At 36.3% G+C, this 26,459-nt stretch overlaps 1 protein-coding gene across 1 annotated transcript in view; it reads right to left on the bottom strand.

Moving 5' to 3' along the window:
• The window catches only part of KCNK2 (potassium two pore domain channel subfamily K member 2), a 156,425-nt gene extending 136,128 nt beyond the window's left edge, over positions 1-20,297 (bottom strand). The window contains exon 1 of the mRNA XM_045536423.1: positions 19,885-20,297. Coding sequence (XP_045392379.1) covers positions 19,885-19,918 — 34 coding nt within the window. The 5' untranslated portion in view covers positions 19,919-20,297. The remainder of the gene's footprint in view (positions 1-19,884) is intronic.
• Between the last annotated feature and the right edge of the window lie 6,162 nt (positions 20,298-26,459).

Raw genomic sequence — 26,459 nt, 5'->3', positions numbered from 1 at the left:
GATTCCACTTCTAAGTATTTGCACAAACGAACTGAAAACGTATACTCATGGAAAAAAAAACCTGCACACCAATATTTATAGCAGCTTTCTTCATTATCATCAAAAATTGGCAACAACCAAGATGTCAATCAACAGGTGAACTGATAAACAAACTACGGTGCATCTATACAATGGATACTAGCTAGGTGATTCATGCAACGACATGGATGAATCTTAAGTCCATTTTGCTAGGTGAAAGAAGCCAGACCAAAAGACTACCTATGTAAGATTTCAATCATATGACATTATGGAAAAGGTAGAATCATAGGAAGGGGAGATAGATGAGTGGATTCTAGAAATTGGGAGATGGAAAAGTTGATGACAAAGGAACTACACAGAGGAATTTGTAGGGTGACGGAACAATTCTGCATGGCACTGGGGCAGTAAATTCCCATTTACCTGTACAATACAAAAAGTAAACTCCACTGTATGCAAATTTTTAAAAATCAACCAAGATGTCAAGGATTGACAAGATAGTATGCAGACTGTAACAAATGAGTCTAACTGTATTGAAAACGTATGACATAACATCACTGAAAGGGGTGTGGGAAAAAGTTGTTGACTTAACTTTAGAAAAGTGTGTCTATACTGAATACTGTAAGTATAAAGACACAATTATTTTTACACACATACTGACTCTAGTTGGTGAATTTGTTTCTTACTAGTCAGCAGTTCTGAAATTATATATATACTAGAGTTGAACACACAAGTACATAAATTGTACTTGATAATGGAAGATAATGGAAGCCAGGTTTCTCACTGTCAGAGAAAAATGTTACAAATAAGCAATGGGTAGGGGGAATTAGAATGAACTTTGTGATGTTATATTAGGATAATCAATACAAACAGGAATGCATGTACATTTTAAAACATTTCAGATAGGTAGATATAGAAATATATGTATATGCATGGATTAGTTCACATCCATGCATTTCCTTTCTCTGTCCATGAAGGCCAAAAGCAGGGACACCCCAATAGCAATGATCATACTCAACATCCAGATCTTGCTTTCTAATATCTTTGTCCAATAAAATAAAACTAGATCTCCATGGACAAATGGCTGAATCTGAGTCAGGAAAATAAATGGTTATCATGGAGCATCTTACAGTGCCAAAAATTAAGAAAGTGCAAGAAGGAGGAGGAGGAGAAATCAATAAGAATAAAAGAAGAAAGAGAAGAAAAAGAATGTGCATGTCCAAAGGACATGGGAGTCAATCTTGAAATAATTCCCAATGGCCAAAGCTGGGACAATTTAAGCAAAAATAATAATAATACCAATAATACTAGTGGATTAAAAACCAAAGAAAATAAATATCCATCAGTCCATACAGATGTAAATAAATGATTAAATCAATGCATAAATGGGAGAGGAGGAACAAATCTTTCTTACAGAAAGTTTCAAATAATATATGTAAATACTCCCCCTTCCAGGAGGTGATGCTTAATTCCCCACCTCAGTGTGAGAGGGACTTAATGAATCAATTCTGAAAAATAGTGTATGGAAAAGGAAAACAGTGACTTAACAGTGGAAAAATTTGACAGACCAACCAACTTAACCAGGTTATTAAGGTTAATATCACCAGTGATAAGTCACGTTGAGATCACATATGATCAGATAATGAAGGGACAAGACAGGAACTTCATTTGTGTAATATTCTTCTAAAAATTCATGACCCTAGTCTAATCATGAGCAAATATCAGACAAACTTAAACTCAGCAACATCCTCCATTATACCTGAACAGCAGTAATCTTCAAAACTATCCAGGTCATGAAAAATAAAAAACAATTGAGAAATGAACACAAGATCACAGGAGACCAAGATGAAAATGACAAGTAAATACAATGTGGTGTCCTGGATTTGATCCTGGAAAAGAAAAAGGACAGTAGGCAACATCCAGTGAAATCTGAATAAAGTCTAAACTTTAGGACCGGGCGCGGTGGCTCACGCCTGTAATCCTAGCACTCTGGGAGGCTGAGGCGGGTGGATCACTCAAGGTCAGGAGTTCAAGACCAGCCTGAGCGAGACCCCGTCTCTACTAAAAAAAAAATAAAAAGAAATTATCTGGCCAACTAAAAATATATATAGATAAAATTAGCCGGGGATGGTGGCGCATGCCTGTAGTCCCAGCTACTCGGGAGGCTGAGGCAGTAGGATCGCTTAAGCCCAGGAGTCTGAGGTTGCTGTGAGCTAGGCTGACGCCACGGCACTCACTCTAGCCCGGGCAACAAAGTGAGACTCTGTCTCAAAAAAAAAAAAAAAAAAGTCTAAACTTTAACTGATAATAATGTATCAATATAGGTTCATCAATTCTGATAAAAATTGCAGAATAACTGATGAAATCTGAATAAAGTCCGTAGTTACTTAATAGTTACTTAATAGTATTGTACCAATGTTAATTTTTTTAGGTTTGACAAATGTAGCATGGTTATGTAAGATGTTAACATCAGGTGAAGGGTATGAGCTAAAGGGGAACTCCCTGTACTTTTGTATAAATCCAAAATTATCCCAAAATAAAGTTTAAAAAAATGAAAAAGACAAATAACTCCCCTCCCCCAAATTGGCAGAAGACCCAAACAGACACTTCACAAAAGAAGAAACAGAATGACCTACAAGCAAATGAAAAAGTACTTAACTTTTTAATGTCATTAGTCAGTAGGAAAATTCAAATTAAAATGAGAATGGAGTACCATTTCACAAACACTAGATTGGTTTGACATACAGAAACTGACCGCACAAATGTTAACGTTCATGTGAAGCAATCAGAACTTTTAAACATTCTGGTTATACTGTTAACAAATAAAACCCCTTCAGAAAACTGGCAGTTACTTATAAAGTTAAATGTGCACTTACCATAGGACCCCACAATTCCATTCCTAATATCTTATTAAGAGAAATCAATAAATAGGGGCACAAAAAGACTTGTAGAAAAATATTTATAGTAACTTTATTCACACTAGTAAAAAAAGTAACAACTGGATATCCCCGTGCAAAAAGTGAGTCTAGACACAGACCTTGCACATTTCATAAAAATCAACCCCAAATAAATCACAGACCTAAATGTAAAACACAAAACTATAAGACTCCTAAAAGATAACAGGAGAACATTTAGATGACCTTGGGTTTGGTGTTGGCTTTTTAGATACATACCAAAGGCACGATCCATGATAGAAAGAATTGACATGATAAACTTCACTAAAGGTAAAAATTTCTGCTCTGCAAAAGACGCTGTCAAGAGAGGAAAAGACAAGTCACAAACAGGGAGAAAATATTTGCCAAAACATAGCTGATAAAGGACCGTGTTCCAAAATACACAAAGAAGTCTTTAAACAGTAAGAAAACAGACAACCCAATTAAAAAATAGGCCAAAGACCTTAACAGGCACCTCATCAAAGAAAATATGCAGACGGAAAATAAGCATATGAAAAGATGTTTTACATCTTAAGTCATCATTGTTAAAACAACAATGAAATACCACCTCTTAGAATGGCCAAAACCCAGAGCACTGAAAACACCAAATGCTGACAAGGACGTGGAATAACAAGAACTCTCATTCATTCATAGTGGGAATGCAAAAGGTATAGCCACTTGGGAAGACAATAGTTTCCCACAAAACTAAACATACTCTTACCATACGGTCCAGTAACTGTGTTCCTTGTTATTATCCAAAGGAGTAAAAACTATGTCCACACAAAAAACCTGCACACAGATGTTTACAGAGGCTTTATTCATAATTGCCAAAACTCGGCAACCAAGGTATCCTTCATTAGGTAGATGGATAAATTGTCTATCTAGATAATGGAATATTATTCTGCACTGAGAAGAAATGAGCTATCAAGCCATGAAAAGACATGGGTGAAACTTAAGTTCATATTACTACATGAAAGAAACCAATCTGAATAGACTGCATGCTATGATTCCAACTGTATCACATCTCAAATAAGCAAAACTATGGAGACATTAAAAAAAAAAAAACAGCGGTTACCAGGGGTGGGGGAGTGAGGGATAAATAGGTGGATCAGAGAGGATTTTTAGGACAGTGAAACTTCTATGTGTGCTTCTATAATGGTGGATTTTGTTCAAAGTCATAGAATGTACAGCGCCAAAAGAAAACCCTAATGTAAACCATAAACTCTGGGTGATAATGATGTATTGGTGTAGATTCATCAATTTTAACAAACTCTGGTGGGAATTGTTGATAATAGGGTAGAAAATGATATGGTGGTATACTTAAAAATCCAATACTTAAAAAGAGAAAAACTATTAGCATTGATAAGAAAATTGGATGGAATGACTGTATACAAGGTAAGCAGACTAAAATCAATAGATTTTCCCTTCCTAAGTAACACATATTTAGATAAAGGAAGAGGAGGAAAAATTCCCTTTAAAATAACAACATAAACTAAATTGAATAAGAAAGGCACACAGAACCTATGAAATCTATACATCTTAAGGGAGGAAATAAAATGAGTTCTGAAACTGAAAATAGAATTATATACCTTGTTTACAGTTGGGAAAAGTTAATACAAAAAACTAATCTTCCTGAGATAAAAATATATATATAGTCATTTACATATACATACACAAAAGCTTAAACACACACACAAACACATAATGCCATTCTCCATAAAATCCTGAGATTGTTATATTTTTTATTTCAATTTGAAATGTATAAAACCTTAAAAGTCATAAAAGATGAAAATGCCCATGAATAACCTAAAACAAAAAGTAAGGGGATACTTACTTGACCAGGTATCAGGATATACCTTAAAGCTACTGAAATCAAAACAATATACGGATGTCATAAGTATGAAAAAGTAAATCAGCAGAACAGAGAGAGATTCCAGAAAGATACAGTGTATACATGAGAACTCAAAATTTGACCAACGGGTAATTCAATTTGAGGGAGAAAAAAAGATGATCCATTTAACAAAATTTCTCCCCAAACTGAGTATACATCCTGAAAAAGTTGAAGTAAAAACCCTAACTCATGTCATATACAAAATAATCAGATGGGTGAAAGTGTTAAATATAAATGTAATATTACTATTTTTAGGATTTCTGGAGAAGATCTAGACAGATGCTAATAACAAAAACTGTTGTGTGACAGAAAATACTATAAATAAAGACAGTAAACAAATTGTAGATTTAGGAAACATGATTGCAATACAGATGACAGATAAGGGTTTGAAAGTTATAATTAGATGAAGAGAGCTTTGAAAATTAACAAGAAACAGATAATAACCTAATAGAAAAATGAGCAATAGATATGACTAGGCAGGTCACACGTGAACAAATCCAAATGGCCAACAAATATGTGTAAATGATTTTTTTCTAATTCACAAACAGGGAAATGGAAACTGGAGTAGCAATAAACTATCATTTAGCCCTATCAGATTGGAAAAAATTTAAAATAGTGATAACACTATCAGTAGGGATATGTGGAAAAAGAATTTCATACATTGGTGTTGGAAATGTAGATTAGTGCAGCCTGTTTAGAAAGCAATCTGGCAACATTTATTAAAATTTGAAAAATACATAAACCTTTTGACGCAGCAATCCCTTCCCTCACCTAGGTATACAGCCCATAGAAACACAACTACCAGTAAGTAAGGATATGTGAATGCAGATGTTTTTCCAGCACTCTTTGTAGTGTCAAAAATGTGTACACAAAGGAATAAATCATGATAATCTGCAGAAAACAATATTATTCAGCCACACCTGCTGACCTGAAGCGATTTCCAAAGTCACTACAGTGTGAGAAAAAAAAATGAGATGCAAAAAAATAAAAATTGTGTATAATATGGTTTCACTTCTGTAGCTCAGTGACAAAAACATACCTACATACAGGTGTGTATATATGCACATAAATATATATATTTATGTATAATGTGAGATATGGTTAGGTAATTATTGGGAATAGTGCAGAAGAAGGCATGTAAGACTACACTAGTTAAAGGAGTTTGCATTTATTAATGTTTATATTACCTAAAGTGATTGGGATGACAAAGGCAGATACAGGAAAGAGAAGACAGGGAGTAGGGAAAAAATGAGGAAACAAAAAAAGGAAATAAAAGAAAGAATTATGATAATCTCATATAAAAGTTGGTGTGTGTATGCATATCTTCTGATGTATAATTACATTTCTTGAGTGTGCTTTTCTAAATACTTTATATGTACTAACTTATTTAACCTTCACGAAGGCCCATAAGGTTCAAACTCTTACTATCCTCATTTAACCAATAAGAAAACCAAGAGGTTAAATAAGTCATTTTCCCGAAGTCAGGGCTTGCATTTGAACCCAGGCAGTGTGACCCTAAAACCTTAGTCCTTAACCACTGGATATATTGGCTCTTAACCAATTTATGTCCAGGATGTAGTATTAAGCTAAACTCACAAATTTCAATGTAATGTGTGTAACATGATTTTATTTCAGTTTAAAAAAAAAAAAAAAAAAAACTCCTGGAGAGATATATGTTTCAGCAAGAGGAAAGATGTAGAAGCTTACTCTGTAGGCTATTAGATTTGTTAGCTGTGGTGAGCAGAGGTGGATATAAAGACACTGGTGGGCAATTGGTTTTATTTTTCCATACCACCGAAACATGTTTCTTAAGTATCCAGATAGTCTCTTACAAAGTGTATAAAAATTAATGAATCGCTGGGTTTTTTTTGTTTTGTTTTGTTTTTCTCATTTAGGGCTCTTTGATATTTAAGCAACATTTGTTCAGTGGGAATTTCAGGCATGAAAAGCTTTATGAAGGAGGTGGCATTTAGTACATGGGTAAGATTTTTGAGAAGTCTGAGGAGTAACAGGAGAAAAAGCTTGAGGCAGAAAATTGCAAGACTTCTTTAAGCATATTGCCTAAGGAACCTGGACTAGAGCAGGTGTTTTTATGTGAAAATGATGTTAGAAACTTGGGACATTGCATAGGTTTATACAGTCTTGAATGCTACGATTAGAAACGTATTATTCACTGTGCAGGTGGACTAGGCTTTTGCACCACTGAGCCTCTTAAAATTTTTGACTTACGCTATGAGAAGTGGATGTGGATGCAACATGGACATCTGACATGTTCCCAGCCTTGTCTCTAGCCTGGAAGTCCTTGACCAAATATTGGCCCCATGTAGAGATTGTTATGGTCCATGAGACTCTTGTCACCTCTGTTCTATAGAAGCCTGTGAACATCTAGTGGTTCCAGTGGGTCCACAGGGTGTCAGGGCAGAGCTGTGCCTGGCAGAAGCACTAGCCCCACCAAGGTCCCTCTACCTGCCTGAGGATGCTCATGCCACCTGTACATTGCCAGAAGCAAAATAAATACCCCATCCACAAAGGGGCCATGTTTCCATTCTCCTGCCCACTTCTTGGCCGCAACTTTACTTCTGCATCCAGCTGGATTTTCCTGGCCATGGTTAGAAAAATCCTCAGAGTGAGGCATGCAGATTTGGCCCTTTTCCTCTTTTGTGTCCTAACGACAAGAACATCAAAGGCAGCAGGGTAGAGTGCAGGGGGACAAAGAAAAGCAAATAAAACAGAGCATAATGTAAGATTTAGGGTGGGGATATCTCAGATAAAAGCTGCATCTACATCACCATAGCTTTGTCCAAATTTTCTCACCTGGAAAATGAAGTGTTTTGCAAACAAAAAAAATTTTGTAATTTACAGTTATTCTGCATCAGTCCCAATTGTTGATGAAAATAGATGTCAAAACAAATTTAGGAATTTAGTGCTTATTAAGACATTCACTGGTTGATGGACTTTAGCTATAATAGTCTTAGAAGCCAAATCTGTTTATAACGTAGCCAGGCTCGCTAACTAGGGCACTCAACTATTGTTTACGGTTGTTGTGGAATCAGTTACTGTAAAATACTCTCATCTCTTTCCATTCTCTAAATGCATCAATGGAACTCAATTCAAACTATAAAATAATGTTGAAGTGACATACTTATAGCCGGGGGACAGATTTTAAAAGGTGATTCATTAAAGAGTCACTGAACTGGCACATTCAGAGATACACAGCTAGATAATGTAGCAGGGTTCTCTTTGTCAAGAGGGGTACACAGGAAGATGTCTTTGTAGTAGAGGGCTGGCTGGAATCCAAAGAGCCCATATATTTCCAAGAATAAGTTTCCTTTTCTATAACCATATAGGAAAAAAAAAATACAACAACAACAACAAAAAAATAGCCTCAGAGAAAGTTCCTAAAATGCAAGAAGGGATTTTTAGAAAGGATTTACACAGCTGTTTTACAGTAGCAATAGCTCCATTAAAACGGAAAGATCACATTGTAGGGCCACCTCCTTCAGTTTCAAAATTTGTAGGCTATATCCACAGTTTATGCATAGCTTATACTGTCATGCTTAGGTATTGTATAACCGAGCTGTTTCTTTCTTCATGTCTAGTAATTTTTTTTAATCATGTGACTCTACCCCCACTGATAAAGCCACTTATAGATTCACAGCCTCCAGGAAGGGAAGAAGAAGAAAGAAGTAAATCACTGCCTTTTGAGTTTCAAAAGCCAAAGTCCTTTTACTAAAGTAAACATTAAAGTTGAAGAAATAGTGCTGTGTGAAATCTAGCGTTTTTTGCTTTTCTTTTCCATTTCAGAAAAGATACTATCTGGGCTGGAAAATAAGAGGAAGATCAGGGAAAAGAGAGAGTAAATGCTCCTGAATCTCTGGGAAGGGCCCTGTACCTCCTCTCCACCCTAGGGCCAAGTCAGGCAGGGAGAGGATTGCACACGCCCAGACAGGTCCGGGGATTTGAGGAGAGCCTAGGACCTGGAACTCGCGTCAGCATATCTCATTAAAGGAATGCATTTCCTAAAACTATCCTATGCCCTGCTCAGCGTGGTAGCATCTGAATAGCAATGGCTGCATCAGATGTCCAGCCAAAAGGGAGAGACAGCATTAGGAAATCTCCTGTGGACCCAGAGTGGCACGAGAGGACAGCCACGTATTTCTCTTGTCTCATGAGAAGGGCTTAGAAATTGTAGAGCAGACTTGAAGAGACCCGATGCATAGGGCAAGGAAGACGCAGTCACAACTTGTGAGGACTCACCGACCAGATATGTCACAGCACGTGCAACCAAGGCAGGTATCAAAATGTTCACATCCAGGCCTTGGACCTCTGAAAACCTCAGAATCTAGAAGAGAACCTGGGATGTGGGAGATCCTGAATGGACTTGGAAAAGACCTTGAAACAATGGAGAGAGTCCCAAACCGACTGTATTAGTCAGGATTCTCCTGAGACACAGGACTAATAGGATAGATAGATAGATAGATAGATAGATAGATAGATAGATAGATAGATGATAGATAGATAGAGGGATGTATTATGATAATTGACTTATATGATTATAGAAACCAAGAAGTCCCATGATATGTCATCTGCAAGCTGGAGAATTGGGGAAGCTGGTGGTGTAATTCAGTCTGAGTCAAAAGGCCAGAGAACCAGGGGAGCCTATAGTGTAAGTGTCAGTCTGAGGCTGAAGGCCCGAGAAACTGGGGGCTCCGGGTGTGAGTCCTGCGGTCCAAAGGTCTAAGACTCTGGAGTTCTAATATTCAAGGGCAGCAGAAGGTGGGTGTCCTAGCTCCAGAAGAGAGAACAAATTTATCTTTCCTTTGCCTTTTTTTCTATCCAGGCTCTCAATCAATGCATAGGATGGTGCCTGCCTACTTTGGGAGAGGGTGGATCTTTCTTATTCAATCCACTGATTCAAATGCCAACTTCTTCTGGAAACACTCTCACAGACATACCCAGAATTAATGCTTTACTAGCTATCTGGGTATTCCTTAATCCAGTCAAGTTGAAACCTAAATTTGATCATCACATTGATGAAGATTAAATTTCTACCAGGTGAAATGGAGAACTTGAAATATAACTTAAGTTCACTTATAGAAAAATCAAATCATATTTCTTAAACATTTGAATTTATAAGCTGAGAATTATAAGCAGTTCATATGACTACTTCAAGCACAATTTTTCACTTTCCAAACATAGATAAAAATTACTGTGAAGTTAAAAAAATATTTTATACCCGATATCCAGTTATCATCCATCAATAAAAATATAGTCTGTTTTTTTAAAATTTTACATCATTTAAAATTATTGAAATGATTAAGTCTTCCCATCACTGCTGAAATGTGTTTGATTATACCAGAAGATTATAGTTAGGCAGACCAGGAGACTTATAAAATGAAATTACAATGTGATATCCTATGTATGACATATTAATTGAAGCTTATTTAATCTCAGTAACATAAGAAATTGATGAAAGAAGTTGAAGAGGACATAAACAAATGGAAAGACATCTCATGTTCATGGATCAGAATTAATATCATTAAAATAATCATGCCACCTAAAGCAATTTAAAGATTCAACGCAATCTCTATCAAAATACCAATGTAATTTTTCACATAATTAGAAAAAACATTTCTAAAATTCATATAGAAACAAAAAAGATCCCAAATAGCCAAAGCAATCCTGAACAAAAAGAACAAAGACCAGAGGTATCACACTACCTGACTTCAGAATACATTATAAGGCTATAGTATCCCAAACAGCATGGTGCTGGTATAAAAACAGACTAATAGACTAAATTTTGGTAAATTTTGATTGCACACTCATATTTGGTTTAGACTAACAGACTAAAATTTGGTAAATTTTGATTACACACTCATATTTAGTTTCACTTGATCATGATAACCTAGACTGGGAATGTTTTTCTCCAGAAAGAGGCTAGGTGAGTTACTGATCTGAAATGACTTTAGCTTCCTTCAAAGGCTTTCACTTTATGGAAAAATTTTAATTGAAAGGTAGACCGAGCTCATGATCCCTGCACTGGTATTGGTATTTGCCTCCAAGGCAACTCTCATTTCTACCTTTGTTCAGTATTATGGTTTCATTATGGTTTCAACTCACAGTTGTTTGTTGGGGTTTTTTGTGGGTTTTTTTGGCTTTTATCTTTTCCTCCCTGAATCTCACCTAGCTTTTACTAATCTCTCAATATATTAAATATCTTTGTTGTAACTTACTCAGCTCTAACCCAACAAAGGTAAATCTCCAAGAGCCGTAAATTAAAAGAGAACCAAAGACGGTGGGAAAGAATTGAAGGTCCATGGACAAAATGGTGCTGGGAGCACAGATTTCAGTCACTGAGATTTTTAACAGAGAAGAGAAAATTTCCACCTGCTAACCATGGGCTCATCCAGAAATGAATTATCCATCTCAGGTCATGAACGGATGCAGGGTTACCTGCCAAAGATTCCAGAGCCTGTATAGTTTACGTGTAAACTTCAATTTTATGTAGCTCAGGAATCTCAAGCTAAAAAGCTGATAGAAAAATCATTTAGAACCAGTGAATTCAATAGGATATGATGTGAGACAACCAGAAATTATGCCATAAAGAGTCAATCAGAGGCCAGTGCATACAAAGGACAACAGCAGGTAATTCCTGGCAAAATGAATAATTTGAGGATGTAACATGAAGGAGTCCAATATAAAAAAGACATTCTAGAGACTCAGGCCCCCTAAAACAGAGAATTCATGCCAGAAACACTGGAGATAACTGAGAAGTTGGAAAGAAACTGTAAACTAGATAAATTTAAAATGTCCAATGCGAGTTTAGTGACTTACGTTAAGTCATCCAACTCTCAAGTTCAAATCAAGCAGTCTAACAGCAGAGTTCATTTTCCTAACAAATATTACGTGCTATCTCAACTTATCACATTGTGCCTGAGTGGAAGAGGTTGAAATCTATAATTCTAGTCTATCTCGCTCTAATTTCAGAGTTTAGAATTCTCTCCTTTTAGGTGATGCTCTTATAGTTGAAATCAAAATAACATCAAAGCAACTTACAACTGTAACATCCACAGGACAGGGAGAAAAATATGGGTTTCGTCCAACAATGGAAAATTCATCTTTCTGTGGAACTAACCTATTACACTGTTCAGGATGGATGTGGAAATACCACATGAACAGTGTTATCAGTTTATGGAAAAATTACCAGATGGTCTCCTTGTATAAGCAAAACTTGACGACAGGGAGTTGAGAATGAGCAGTGTTCCTGGATGGATGTGGTTTCCTAACTCACATCATAGTTGGATTAGCATGCTCAGTAATCAATTTTTTGAGACAAGTTCATTAAATTTTATCAATTATGTATTTTACTTGTTTTTATTTATTATACACTCTCTAGATTACCAGCCTCTAGATAGAACAGTATTGTTCCACAGTTCATCATTAAGTGCTCTCTGTTAATTTAAATATAACACTATATTACCATGAGTACATTCTGAGAGTCTTAAAAGAAGAATCTTTGACATTTTATGAGGCTGGCATTACCCTTTCACTAAGCAACAGAAAGGCAGTAAAAGAAAGAAAAAAAAAAGCTACAGACTAATACTTCTCATGTACATATATGTAAAAGTCCTCAACAAAATATTAGCAAATTTAATCTACCAATATATGAAAAAGAGAAATGCCTCACAGTTAAATGGGGTTAATCCTAGAAATGCAAGGCTGGTTCAACATTCAAAATTTAGTCAATAGTATGCACCATATTAGCAGAGCATAGGAGAAAAATTACATGATCATATCAATACATGCAGAAAAGGCATTTGAAAAAATTGAAATTTCTCCATAATAAAAACTCCCAGCTAACTAAGAACAGAAGGGAATTTCCTTAAGTTAATAAAGAGTATCTATTTAAAAAACTATAGTTAAAATATTTAATAATGAAGGCTAAATAAGATCAGGAACAACACGGAGGTATTTGCTCTCACCATCTCTATTCAACATAGTACTGAAACCCTAACCAGTACGATAAAGCAAGTAAAAAAAAAAACTAAAAGGCACACAGATTGGAAGCAAAGAAATAAAACTGTTCTTATTCATAGACATCATGATCTACATAGAAAACCTAAATAATTTCCAAAATAAGTGCCTAGAGCCAAGAAATGGGCTTAGCACAAATTTGCAAGACACATGTCAAAACACAAAAATCAATCCAGCATATATTTATGTAGTAGCAATAAAAATTGGAAACAGATTTTTTTAAAGTATCATTTACCACAGCTCCAAAAAATGAAATACCTAGGTATGAATCTAAATGTGCAGAATCTATATGATGTAAACCACAAAACATTGATGAAAAAAATCAAGCAGCTAAATAAGTGGATTGGACAGCTCAATATGGTTAAGGTGCCAGTTCTTTCCAAATTGATCTATAGATTTAACACTTATCCCAGTCAAAACCCCAGCAGGATTTCTGTAGATACTGTCAAGCTGATTCTAAAATTTATGTGGAAAGATAGATGACCTAAGATACAATTTTGAAAACGAAGAACAAATTTAGAGACCGTATATTATTTGATTTCATTACTTACTCCAAAGCTATACTAGTCAAGACAATATGGTCATAGTGAAAGTATACACACATAAGTTAACAGAACAAAACAGAGAGTCCAGAAATAGAACTACTGAAACATTATCAACCAATTTTTAATACAAGTGCAAAGGCAAATTTATGGAGAAAGGATAATCTTTTCAACAAATGGTACTGAAACAATGGGATATTCATATGCAAAAAATACATAACTTGACCCACACCTCATATCTTACACAAAAGTTAACTTGAAGTGGATCATGGACCTAAATGTAAAACATAAAATTAGAAACATTCTGAAAAAAGGAAACACAAAAGAAAATTTTCATGAAATTGAATAGGGAAAATATTCTTAGATATGACCCCAAGAGCATGATCCATAAGAGAAAAAAATCGATCAATTATACTTCATCAAAACTAAAAGCTTTTTTCTCTATAAAAGATAGTTAAGAGAATGGAAAGACAACCTATAGAAAATATCTGGTAATCACCAATCCAATAAAGAACTTAAATCTTCAATTTAAAAAGAACTCTCAAAACCAACAGTAAGAAAACAAATATAACGTAAAAAAATAGACAAAAGATTTGAACAGACATTATACCAAAGAAGATAATCACATTGCAAATAAGAATATGAAAGGATGCTTAACATCTTAAAATCACAATGAGATTTCATTACACACTTACTGGAATGGGTAAGACAAAGAAAAACAAAAACAAATAAACAATCAAAAACCTGGCAATACCAAGCACTGGCAAAAATTTGAAGTACCTAGAACCTTTATATTGCAGGTGGAAATGCAAAATGGTAAAGCCACTCTGGAAAACAGTTGGGTAGTTTCTTACAAAGTTAAGTGTACATTTACCATACCATCTACAATCCCACTTCCAGGTATATATTTAACTTAGAAAAATGAAAACTTTCATTTACACAAAAACCTAGGTTTACAGCACTTTATGTTTAAAGCAACATTGTGCATAGTCATCAGAAACTGGAAATAGTCTGAATATTATTCACTGGTGAATGAATCAACAAATTCTGGTACGATAAAATACTTCTCAGCAATGAAAAGAGACAAACTGTTGACACATGACAATAAGGATGAATTGTAAATGCATTCTGCTAAGTAAAAGAAAGCAGACTTAAAGGATTGCAAACTATGATTTCATTTCTATGACATTCTGGAAAAGGCAAAAACTATGGAGGGACAGAAAACAATTAAGTCATGTCAGGGGTTTGGGATGGGGGAGGTTTTGACCACAAAGGGGCAGCACAGGGGAATATTTTTTGGGGTGAAGGAGCTGTTCTATATATTGATTGCACCGGTGGTTACAAGACTCTCTACGTCAAAACTCACAGAACTATGGGCATGAAAATTAGTGAATTTTACTTGCTATGGATTTCAAAGTAATTTAAAATATATACACAAAACAAAAATCTGAGTCCTGTGAACAGACAATCTCACCCTGAAGGAGTGAGAATCCTGTACTTTTCTTAAAAATAAAACAACCCTTAAAAACATGAAGGAAAAGAAGTGATAACTGTGGCAGGCCTCTATACTATGTAGAACTCTAGATAGAAAATCAAGGTATCAAAAGTTACTGGTTGCTTTTTACATATTATTGTTCAATTCACCTTGACCCCTTCCCTCAGGTTTCAAAAGAATAAAAACAGCCCAATGGAAACAAAACACTTTGGTGGCATGCTATGTAACGACCTGTAATCACACCTCTATTATTTCTGTGGCACTTGGTCTAACCTTAGAGTTTGTTTCTTTCACAAAAGGAAGAAAAATAATAAGGATAATAGAGTCTGAGCTATGCACATGCAGAGCAAAGTCTTCTTTAAGATTCATTTCATGAAATTCAAAACGCATCTGAGCCCTCTGTTCCATGATTTCCTCTTTAAGCCTACATTTTCATGAAATGCCACCAATCAAAAGCACTGTACAGAACGTGTAGTGTTAAGCTTTTAAAAGAAAAGAAAATTAGAAACTGAACTAAAGAGATATTGCATACACGAAGCTACTGATATGAAAAATGCAACCTATTTCTCTTCTAAATCACCTGGTTGTTAACTTGTGGAAGGTAGCTGGACTCTACTGCTTTGTAGTTTTCTGTTTTCCTCTTGCACCTGGCTAAAAACTTCAGTCATACCAAAGAAGACATCTGATTACTAGACTAAAACCAACAGATAAAACTATGCCCTGAGCCTTAAAAATCTATGCTTATAGGAGATAGTTTACCGCCTTTGAGGAGCTATAGGGCAGAGTTTTAGCTCCTATTGACACTGTTAATTTGAGACACACACACACAAACACACAAAATACAGTTGTCCAAGTCCATGTCATCTCAGCAGCCAGGGAAGGTAGCCAAGAGCTCATTTGTGGCATTGACTCTTTTGTAAAACAAAAAGTCTCAATGAATAAATATGAACACCTTCACTCCCCTGAAGTGTCTGGGATATACTGGTGGTAGAGGAGACAGAGAATTCCACACACTCAGGTTTTTCTGCACACCCAGAAAAACCCAGTTGAACCCAGTTAACTATATCTTTGTTGTGCCAGCTTGGTTGGGCTTCTGTGGATGACACAACACAAAGTAAGTGTTAATTAAGGCTCAAGTTTAAGATCTCTATTAAAGCATGAGAGAAGCAGATGAATCATGTATTTCTGGATAAAAATCAGAGATGGTCATAAAAATCATTAAACAAATTATACTAGATGCAAAGTCTCATTACTTCATATCCAACTTTCTCATTAGACAATGCAGTTTAATTTCTGTGTTTATTATACACATTATGCAACAAATGAAGTGAATGTAGCTTCCCTCTCTACTTCCCTCTCTACTTCAAACATATGTGGACATGTTTCAAAAAGAAAATGGCAGTACGTAAATGCAAGATAATATTTTCTCTAATAGCTGCTACTGACAGTCCCCCAAATACATAGTGATTTTCCAGATAGCAAATCTAACAGCTAGACTGTTTTTTCATATCTGCAATGTGCAAACATTGCTTAAGCCAGTTTAACCAGTAGTCTGAAAATGGTGGATCTACCTACCCAAGTGCTTTGCACATGTGCTCAGAACAAATGGGCACAGTAAACGAAATCATCAAAATATACCACCCACATAAAATTTTGATTTTTGCAGGCATCATAGAAAGATACCATAGGAAACACCTTAAAGATGAACATTTTTAGTCCTTAAACTTTCAAAAAAGTGCTTTCTGCTGAGAATGACTGTCAGCTACGGTGAATTTTTTGAAATAATTAAACAGGTTATATACAAAAGATGAACAGGGAAATAAATTAGTGACCAATCCAGTTTTTCCACTGTCTTAATCATCAAGGATCATACAATGGTCAACCAAATTGATTTAGATCACCTAACACATCTAAAACAAACAAAAAACACCCTCCATTTACTTTCAATTCACGCATTCTGATTACCTTATTCTTTTACTGTACTTGTAGCTTTTCTTTACAATGTTCTTACATTAGGAGCCAATTAGGTGGAGAATAGACATTTCTATTGAGTTGCATCTTTAGATAGTATTTAGCACAACTGAGGAATTTAGGTTACATTAAACAGCTAAAGGCCAGGTGTGATGGTTCACACCTATAATCCCAGCACTTTGGAAGGCCGAGGTGGGAAGATCACTTGAGGCCAGGAGTTTAAGACCAGCCTGGACAACATAGTAAGACCTCATCTCTAAAATAAATTTAAAAATTAGCCAGGTGTGGTGGTGCACCTGTAGTCCTAGCTACTCAGGAGGCTGAGGTAGGAGGATCACTTAAGCCCAGGAGTGCTGCAGTGAGCTATGACCAGACCACTGAACTCCAGCCTGGGTGACAGAATGAGACCTCATCTCTAAAACAATAAATAATAATAACCTTGAAAAAAGCTAGAATTACTAGGATCTCAAAGTTAGGAAGGTCCCTAAAGCCTGTATTCTTTAATCATTTTATCACACACTTACTACATACCAGGCTGTTGACACAAATTATCTCATTTCATCTTCACAAAAAGTCAAAGAAGGAAGAATTATTAACCCCATTTAATATATGGAGGACCACAGGCTTAGCAGTTAGGTGACTTGCCTCAGGTCACACAGTTTACAAGTGGGGAATATAGAATTCCAACACTCATTTGACTGACTCAAAATCCTTGTCTTTTCCTCCTTGCTGAGCCTCCTCTGCTATGACATAGCACACTAGCAGCGAGTTCCTTCCTCCTGGTACAACAAATCTTTGGATGGCTCTGGCTATAGAACTTTTGATGTCAAACAACTAATTTTTAAACTAATGCTAAAAAATTATAACATGCCATGTAAATTTAAATTATCACTTGTCGTCAATAAATACATCATAATCCTGCCTGGGTGGGGCGTGTCTAAATCTACAGTCTTTTTGAAGATAATCCTCAAAATTGTAATCATTCTACCATACATTATTGCTTGGCTTTCACAGTAATCATATGGCTTTCCTTCCCTTAAAAAAAAAAAAAAAAAAAAAAGACTTAGGACTTCTGTAATGTTGCATCATTTCTTGATTGAGGTCCCAGAGTTTTGCATAATAAATCCAGATGATTTTAGCCTGAAAAAGTGTTCATGTAGATGGTATCAACCCACCTTCCAATTCTTAAAAGAACTTCTAAGCTATTCCATTAGAATGTCTTCTTTTAATTAGATTTACATTCTGATGGATTTGTGTAGATTAATTTACCTATAAATACACTGAATTGTTAATTGGATAATTTAAGCTAATCTATTGTTATATACATAATTTAATCATATTCAAATGTTAAGCTTATATCCAATGTTATATATGGTTATCCAAAAGAATTTTACCTTAATGATCATTGTTGCTTAGTTGCAGTTTATGACAGTTTCTACCTGCCCCCCCAAAAAAAATCTCACCACCACTTTTAATCAGATGCAAAAAAATCACATTTTCAGCATTCTTGTTTCCTACTTGTGGTATCAGAAGTACATGTGTTCAGTTTAGCAAGTGTCCATACTAAGTGATCTAGAAAAACGTGGGAGTACTAGAACACTGTTTTCTGGCATCATGTAAGATGCAGATGACATCTAGAATGACTTCACCCTACCTCTCCAATTCTCTCCCACTCAATTCCTTTCCCCACATCTTTTGCTCCTCTTGTCACTCCAGAAACACTCAATTGGACACCAAGAATGTCTTTATCTCTCACCTCTAAGTTTATTTTCACGCCCCTTACACCTGAAAAATTATCTCCCTCCCATGGGACTTGGCCAGTGTACTGGCCGACCCATCAACCCTCAGCAAAGCGGCTCCAAAAGTGCTAATTCCAAGGCCCAGTGCCACAAACCAGCACCTGGACATTACACACTAATCTGAAATGTGCTGATAACTAATTATTCATGTTTTACATGTTGAATTGCTCCCAGAACTTGGTGACACCTTTTCACGTACAGTATATAGAACAAAGTCTTTTGTATTTCAAAAGAAAAAAAACCAAATATAGCAATTAATTAGAAATTTTATATTTAAAGAAATTCCTTATTGAAAAAAGCAATACAGTGTAACCCCATTATTGTATAGTTCCTCTTAAACAGAATTCAATCACATTCCTGGACAAATTCATAAAATAAAATCCTAATATGAAATAATTGCTGTACAATCAGGATGTGCATTACCCAACACCAGCATTGATTCAGCATTCAAAAATATTTATTAAGTATATACTATATTCCAGGCATTGGAGATGGACTTTACTATATTTAGTATTTACATAGGGTTATGCTTTTGATGAGCTTTATTCACATTTCTAAGATCATAACAATATTCCTCTGAGGTGAGAAGTCTTATCTAGACACATCTAAATAATTCCAAACAAAACTACTTGCCAAATAAACTATGGAAATGTAAAAAGAACGTAGGTTTTAGTTCCCAAGATTTAGTTTAAACTTAGACTTTTCCCTCCTTATTTCCAAGATTCTAAGCCATCTCTTCCCTACTATACAAATAAGATTCACTCAAGAAATAGCTAATATTCTCTCTAAGTAAATTACAAATAATACGTGTGGATCTATATATGAGCAAATTGATTACAAGATTGACTACAACATGAAACCAGAATAAACATAAATTATCAGAATCCAAATGCAATGGAATTTACAGATACCTATGTTGATCAATTTTGCATTGCCAAAAGTAATACATCACACAATAAAAGCCTGATATAACATGCCTATTGTACAAAACATGCCCGTATTAACATGCAATTTATTTCAGTGTTGCAAGGTCATCGAAAAAATTCCAGTAACTAGCCCTCTGTTGGAACCACCCAATGAGTTTAATTATAGTCTTGTCTGTAATGAAGACTCCCTACATCAAATACTTACTTGGAAATCTACTTAGCATACTCCAGAAATTTTGAAAACAAATAAGATACTTGATTATTGCAAAGATACTTACAGTAGAAGTTCTTTTTTGCTCGTGGGTTCATCATTTGGTGATGTTTTCATCAGGAGTCATCATGCTTTTGATCTTTAAAGCCGTTCTTCCTCCAAGGTTTCTTGTCCGTAACTTCCAAAACAGAGTCACTTGTACTAACAAGCCATCGTCCCATACTGTTTCCTTTTTTGTGTGAATGTTACCCTGTAGATCGATTTCCTGTCCAAAAACACTCAAAATGAACAAACGCTGCTGTATGCAAGTGAAATGTGCTACTCAAATCCTCTGCTTTTGCAGTTTGTTTCAGGAAGAAATTCCCTGATTAAAATGAGGAACTCTATCCCAGTTGTTCCAGAGAACTTCAAAGACAGAAGTTTCTTCCTTATGAATGAACACATCAAAGTTGCCAGCGTCATTTATTCTCACTAGTTTGTGGCTCAAGTACTATTTACACACGAAGCATCCATGTCCTGTGTGCAGTCTAAAGACCCTCCCAACTGCCACAGTAACAAAATCCCAACTATATTTTCAAATCAGGCTTACTATGCTTTGAAGTACATAATGTTTTCCATTCCTGAAAGGACAAAGAGATCTGCATTGTCAAAGTTTATTTTTAAGCTCATGTGCTTGCTAAGTGCAGTGGCAGACCGGCATGGTTTTCCGTGCCTGTAGTACCATTGCTGGAACCTATTAATGCAAATAGATGAATCACTGGCTGAGTTCCACACAGGCTTTTATTTCTTCTTTTTTTTTTCTTACCTTATCTAAATTGCATTGATTATAATTTTGAAAATCAGAAATGTTATCAGTTCTCTGAGCTTGCTTGTTTGATCAGTATAGAAGCAAAGTAAGGAAGTCAAATAAGAGGAAAAGTTTTGAATAGCTTTTGCTGAGATAAGAAAGTTAGTAATTAGAGGTAGATTCTGTTTCTGGAAGAAGTCTGAGGGACATTTGGAGACAGTTAAGATGACAACGAATTTTAAATAAAGGAGTGAAAGATAAAGAATGAAAGAGAGAAAGGGAGAGAAAAGGAGAGACAGCAAAAGGGAGAGCAAAAGAGAGAGAGAGGCCTTGACTATTAGCAATAATTTTTCACATATTTTCTAATTGTTGGGAAAGCAAATTGTTCTGGTTTGTATAACCCCCTACCAGTCTGCCCAACCCACCAAAATTAGCCCACATGTCATCTAATACCAGACTAAGACTTGTGGAAACACATTATTGCTCTATTAAAGCCATAACAAAATACAGCTGAGCATTAGGTGGTAGGGTAACCCTAAGGTAATACAATCCGTACTATAGAATTTCAAGTTCAAATTTTAAACATCTGGTTCTGGTATGGTAATAAATGTGATAATGTACATTAAATACTAGTATTCAAGTAACATAATCCCTCCATCTGACTGAAACAATGAATGCTTTTCAAATCATATGAGAGATAGATAGACATTTATTTTTGTGCACATACAAAAAAATGACCCTTTCATGGACACACACACACACACACACAGAGCAATAGCTGTCAGTTGGTTTGTCCAGAAATAAGAACAGGCTTTCGCCAAGCCCTTCTTGTGCTCTTTTTTTCTGGGCACCTCTTTACTCCATTGCACTAATTTGTAGGAGTCTTGGCTGAGATTGAGGGGAATGGAAAGGGAATGTGAAAAATAATAATGCTAACTGGACCAGACAGAGATGTGAACCCCTGACCTCTGTCTCATCAGAGCCATCTCATGCTATAATCTCATGAGTCCCAGCCACTGGCAACCTGAAAAAGAAAGCAAATCAGATTATCCTTATCCTGTTTTAACTTCGTGGGAAAGAGTTTCTGCATTTCAAATCCAAATGTTACCATAATATAAGACATGAGACAGTCAGTGCTGGAAATGGTGCTGGTGTCCAGAAGTTAAGATTCACTTAAATTAGCACCTTAGTTGATGGAAAAGTACTAACCTATGAGCATTTGCTGACTTTCTATATTTGCACATAAGAAGGCTGACAGAGGGACCTGGAGGATAGAGAAAGTGTGTGGAAGCTGCTGGGACAAAAGTCATGTTGGGAACGACAAATGGTAGATTAGTATCAGGTTGAAAGATAAGGATGAGGCTAATGTTGATTGAGGGCTCATGTGTTGCAGAAAGAGAAGATTTTTTACAGTGGAGTATTGTGCAATCCATCTCCATTTGTTGAACATCTACTATGCCCCAGGCATTGTGCTAAGAACACATTTTTTGGTGTGTTAAAGGCAATAATATAAATATCTACAAAGTGGAGAGGTAGCAAAGATAAGGGAGAAGTTAATTATGTTTGGCAAGATTAAGGTTGATGTCTGAGCTGGGTTTGGGGGAGGAATAGGAATTTGTCAAGCAGACGACAGGTGGTAGAACCTTCCAGGCTAACTCCAGTTGAGTTGGCATATGCAATCATGAGATGAGTGAAATGGCAAAATTAGTCTCAAAAACACAAAGAATGTGCATCACTGGTTTCTAAAATTCCAGGGGAATTTTGGAAAGAGCAAAATAATACGGTCCAGGTTTGTCCCTCTTACTCAATCATGTGAGCTATCTAAAGGGGAAAAGTAAATCTTGTACACCTTGATATCACCTGTACAACTGGCACGTAAAGAATGGACATAAACAAATGGCATTGCCACTCTGACCCTCCAGCAGGGGTGCATGAGTACATTTTGCTCCATTGGTATTCTAGTCTTTCTCCCAGCAAGGAATCGTGTTCCAAGTATGTTTGAACATCAAGAATATTGAAAATTTATTCACTCCCTTGTTTCCTCCTGATGTTCAAAGCTTCATGAGTCAGGTGAATGGTATTTGAAAAAGCTGGCACCAAATAAAAACCCCAAGTGCTTTTTCTTGGTTTGAGCCAAACCCAAACCTTTTCAAAGGCGTGAAAACATGCAGCCACGTTGGTTTGGTTTTCCTTTCCTGGGCTGCTCTCCTTCCTGGTGCTGGCCAGCACCACACAGAAGTCTTGTGACATGAGCAATTTCCACGGAATTTTAAATTCTGCCAAAAACAAGAGGGATTGGAAATTTCGTGAGAATGGTTATTCTTAGGAGATTTCCATCCCAGATTCTGAAGTCGTGTGGCTCAGATAAGCATCTAAAATGCACTGCCAAACCTTCTGAGGTCCTCCAATGCACTTATTTCCATTCGCATTTCTACATAAAGACCTCAAAGTAACAGTGAATGTAATGGTTTGTCGGAAATATTTTCTGTATGCCAGCCCAAGATTCTTCTACCTATGTGGAAATGGGTTTGGAATGGCATTTACAACACAAACATTGGGCTTGAATGTCCCCAGAGCATGCTCAATTTTTAGACAAGACATGTTTACATTCTCCAAAATCAAAACAACCTACCCCAAAGCCACCCTTCAATTATTTTCTGCTCTTTTGCTTCTGGATGACTTCAAAATATAACAGGAATTTTTTAGGGGGGCATATTGTTAAGTGTGTAACTTGCTCAAGCTCTTCCTATAGGCTCATTTCTCATGAGAAAATTATGTGATAAATACAGCCAAAATCCCACTAATTGGGACATTGTATCAGTTTGCTATTGCTATGTAGCACACCTACTCCAAAACTGAATGACTTAAAACAATAGGTATTTATTGTTGGTCACGATTCATTGAGTCAACATGACAATTCTGGTCTCATCTGGCTCATCTGAGCAGTCAGCTGCATGTTGGGTAGGTGACTGCTAATCTTGGCTGGACTCATTAACATGGGGGTCAGCTGACTGCAGGCTGGTATAAGATAGCCTCAGCTGGGACCTTGTGTCCCTCACTAGTACATTCCTTTCATACCCCTTCAACAGGCAAGCCTGTAGTCATGTCCTCAGCCTAGCTTGAGTATGAATTCAAAGCAATCAGAGGCAAGATGGGAAGTGGAAATGTCCATTTTAAAGCCTCTGTTTGGGTCAACTTCTTAAGGTGACATTGGTGAAAGAAAGCAAGACACAAGGTCAAGTTCAGAGTCAGTGTGGGAAGACACTCACTACCAAAGGATGTGGGAGGCATGGAAAATTGGAGCTATCATGCAATTGATCTACCACAGGCACATGGACAGTAAGAAGCCAGTCATATTCAGTCACCGGGGTGGACCGAGGACAGTATCAGGTGCCTCAGCCTGTGAGACGAGAGTTAGCTTTCAAGTACCAAGGCAGAAGAGAGAAGCCAAACCCCAGGTTGGAGTGGGTGGGAAGTGTCCCAAGAAAGCACAGACAAAACACCAAAATACGGCACCTGTGTCAAAGGCTGAGTTGGCGGCATGGCCAAGATCACACCTCTCTGGAGTAATTTTAATGAGGTGGCTGTTTTGGTAGGAGAGCAGTCACAAAATGAATTGCCTACAGGAAACAAGAGTGATTGAAAGGATTCGATTTAGCGAAAGAGTGGTGAGAACAAGGGGACTGGAGAGCACGTGTCAAGCACACTCGGGCTACTCATGTCCACCCAGTGGCTTCCCCGAAGGGTCTAGCCCTTAGTATGGCCAGATCTTAAAGTGTTTAGAAGCAGCCAGACATTTTGTGTAATATTTCCTGATTTTTAAAACACTTTGAACAATATCTGGTGGTATGATTACCCTATAGGCCACTAGTCTGGAACTCCAGGTGCAGAGGTTTGGTTTCATTTCCATGGGACAAACTCTATCTGCCTTAAACAGGCTCTCCAAATTCATGTACTAGTACCGGTATCAACAAATTAAAACAAACAATTTACAATTAGAGTATAACCAATTAGCACAGAAATGATTGGCTCATTCTGGAGTTTTAAACATAATTAAAAGGCACCTAGAAGTATTTTTATCTCCCCAGAGTATTTGCATTTTAAGAATTTGCATTCTCTATATGGAACTTGTGTGGGTACTTGTGTAGGTACTTCCAGAACTCCGCCCCAAAGTTAATTGCCCCTTATTTTAAAAATCAACTTACAGTTGACATTTTATTACATAATAACTTTCTGTTTGTAAGTATATTGGTCTACGAATTGTATTTTGATGCCTTAAATTGTTAATTTCTAGAATGCAAACTTTTTCCTGCATAGATCTCTTCCTATAGCAGCTAGAAAAATATATTTACAACTAAGCACTTGCAATTCTCAGGCTTATTTACCAAAAGACTTATTTGCACTGCAGTTTTCTGGATTTTAAGTTTATTGATTCAGCTTCTCCCCTTGCAGTGTTGGCTCCTTGGTTCTTTTGTTTACTCTATAGGCAACCTGGAGGGAAGCTCTTTGAAATCCAAAGATCTGTTTCTTCTGCTCTGGGAAGACATCTCCCAGGCATTTTATTCTCAGCATTTTTGGGAAAACCATCCTGTCTATTTCCAGAAAAGCATGATTTGCCAAGGGCAAAAAACGGTAGGTAAAGATAGCTTTCTTTAGCTTCCTATACCAGGTCTTGTAAATGCATCTTTATTACTCTGTTTTAAGACTTTTACTTGGATCTCAGTAAATACAGACACAAATTCCAATGCTTGATACATTTTGTATTCTGTCTATACAAGCTTTCCTCCTTTGATGCAAAGATTTGAAGATGCATTGTATATTATGTTGATACTACAGGTATTGCTGTGTCTGGATACATATATTTGTGTTGCATCAGACACATGTTATGGTCCTATTTATGTTCCCTTGACCTTATCTATTTCTCAGAAACTTCCTCCACCTCAGCTGCTGACCCTGAGACAACCTGTGGGTCTGATGCACAATTTTATATCTGAGGTCAAACAAGCAACATTTCTGGAGTCCCTGGATCCTCCAATCATTTCCAAACTTGGATCCTAGAAACACACACCACGTGGAACAGGATCTGGCTTCCCGTAAGCTGCCAAAGGACTAGGTGACACATCTTCTTAAGTGCTGGGGAGTCAACTTCCATGGGGCAAACTTTGTCCCATAGGAAGCAGAAGATGGAAGAGAGATGGAGAACAAATATCATCTCAATTCTTCCCCCAGGTGGACTATTTAGAAGTAGAATTTTGCCACATCCTCTGTACAAACAATGCCATACAGACTAAGCAGGGATACAGCTAATGGTGTGGCTATTTCTCTTAGTGAATCTTCATGAACCAGTGGTTAGCATGGTAACACAATGTCTTGCATTTGCTTCCCACTTTTCTCTGCCTCCTTTCCCTTTCCCTTACCCTAATCCACCGTGGATTATCTTCCAATAAGCATTAGCACTTAAGCCTTATCTCTAGGTCAATTTTCAAGGGAACCCAGGTAAGACATCTGTGTATGTACATGTGTGAATGTAATTCTCTATATATGGTTACACATATATAGTTTTAAAGAGTGAAATGTATATATAGTTATATAGCAATAGTTAATTATAGATACATGATAAATCATTTATTTCCCTTTACCACATAAAATCATGAAGTACTATAGAGTGACATTATGAAGCAAGATATTCCTATGAAGAATTTATGAACTATAGAAACCCCAGAGGTTTTGTTTTCTTTTTATGGTTTTATTTTGTTCTTTGCTTGTGAAAAAAAAAAAAAAAACTTTACACAAAGTAATGAATGTGAACTTTGTAAAATATCAGCCATCAACTTCGGGCAATTATTAGTAAGATC

The sequence above is a fragment of the Lemur catta genome, chromosome 23, assembly GCF_020740605.2.
Source record: "Lemur catta isolate mLemCat1 chromosome 23, mLemCat1.pri, whole genome shotgun sequence".
Classification (NCBI taxonomy): domain Eukaryota; kingdom Metazoa; phylum Chordata; class Mammalia; order Primates; family Lemuridae; genus Lemur; species Lemur catta.
This window is presented reverse-complemented; position numbering and strand designations above follow the sequence as displayed.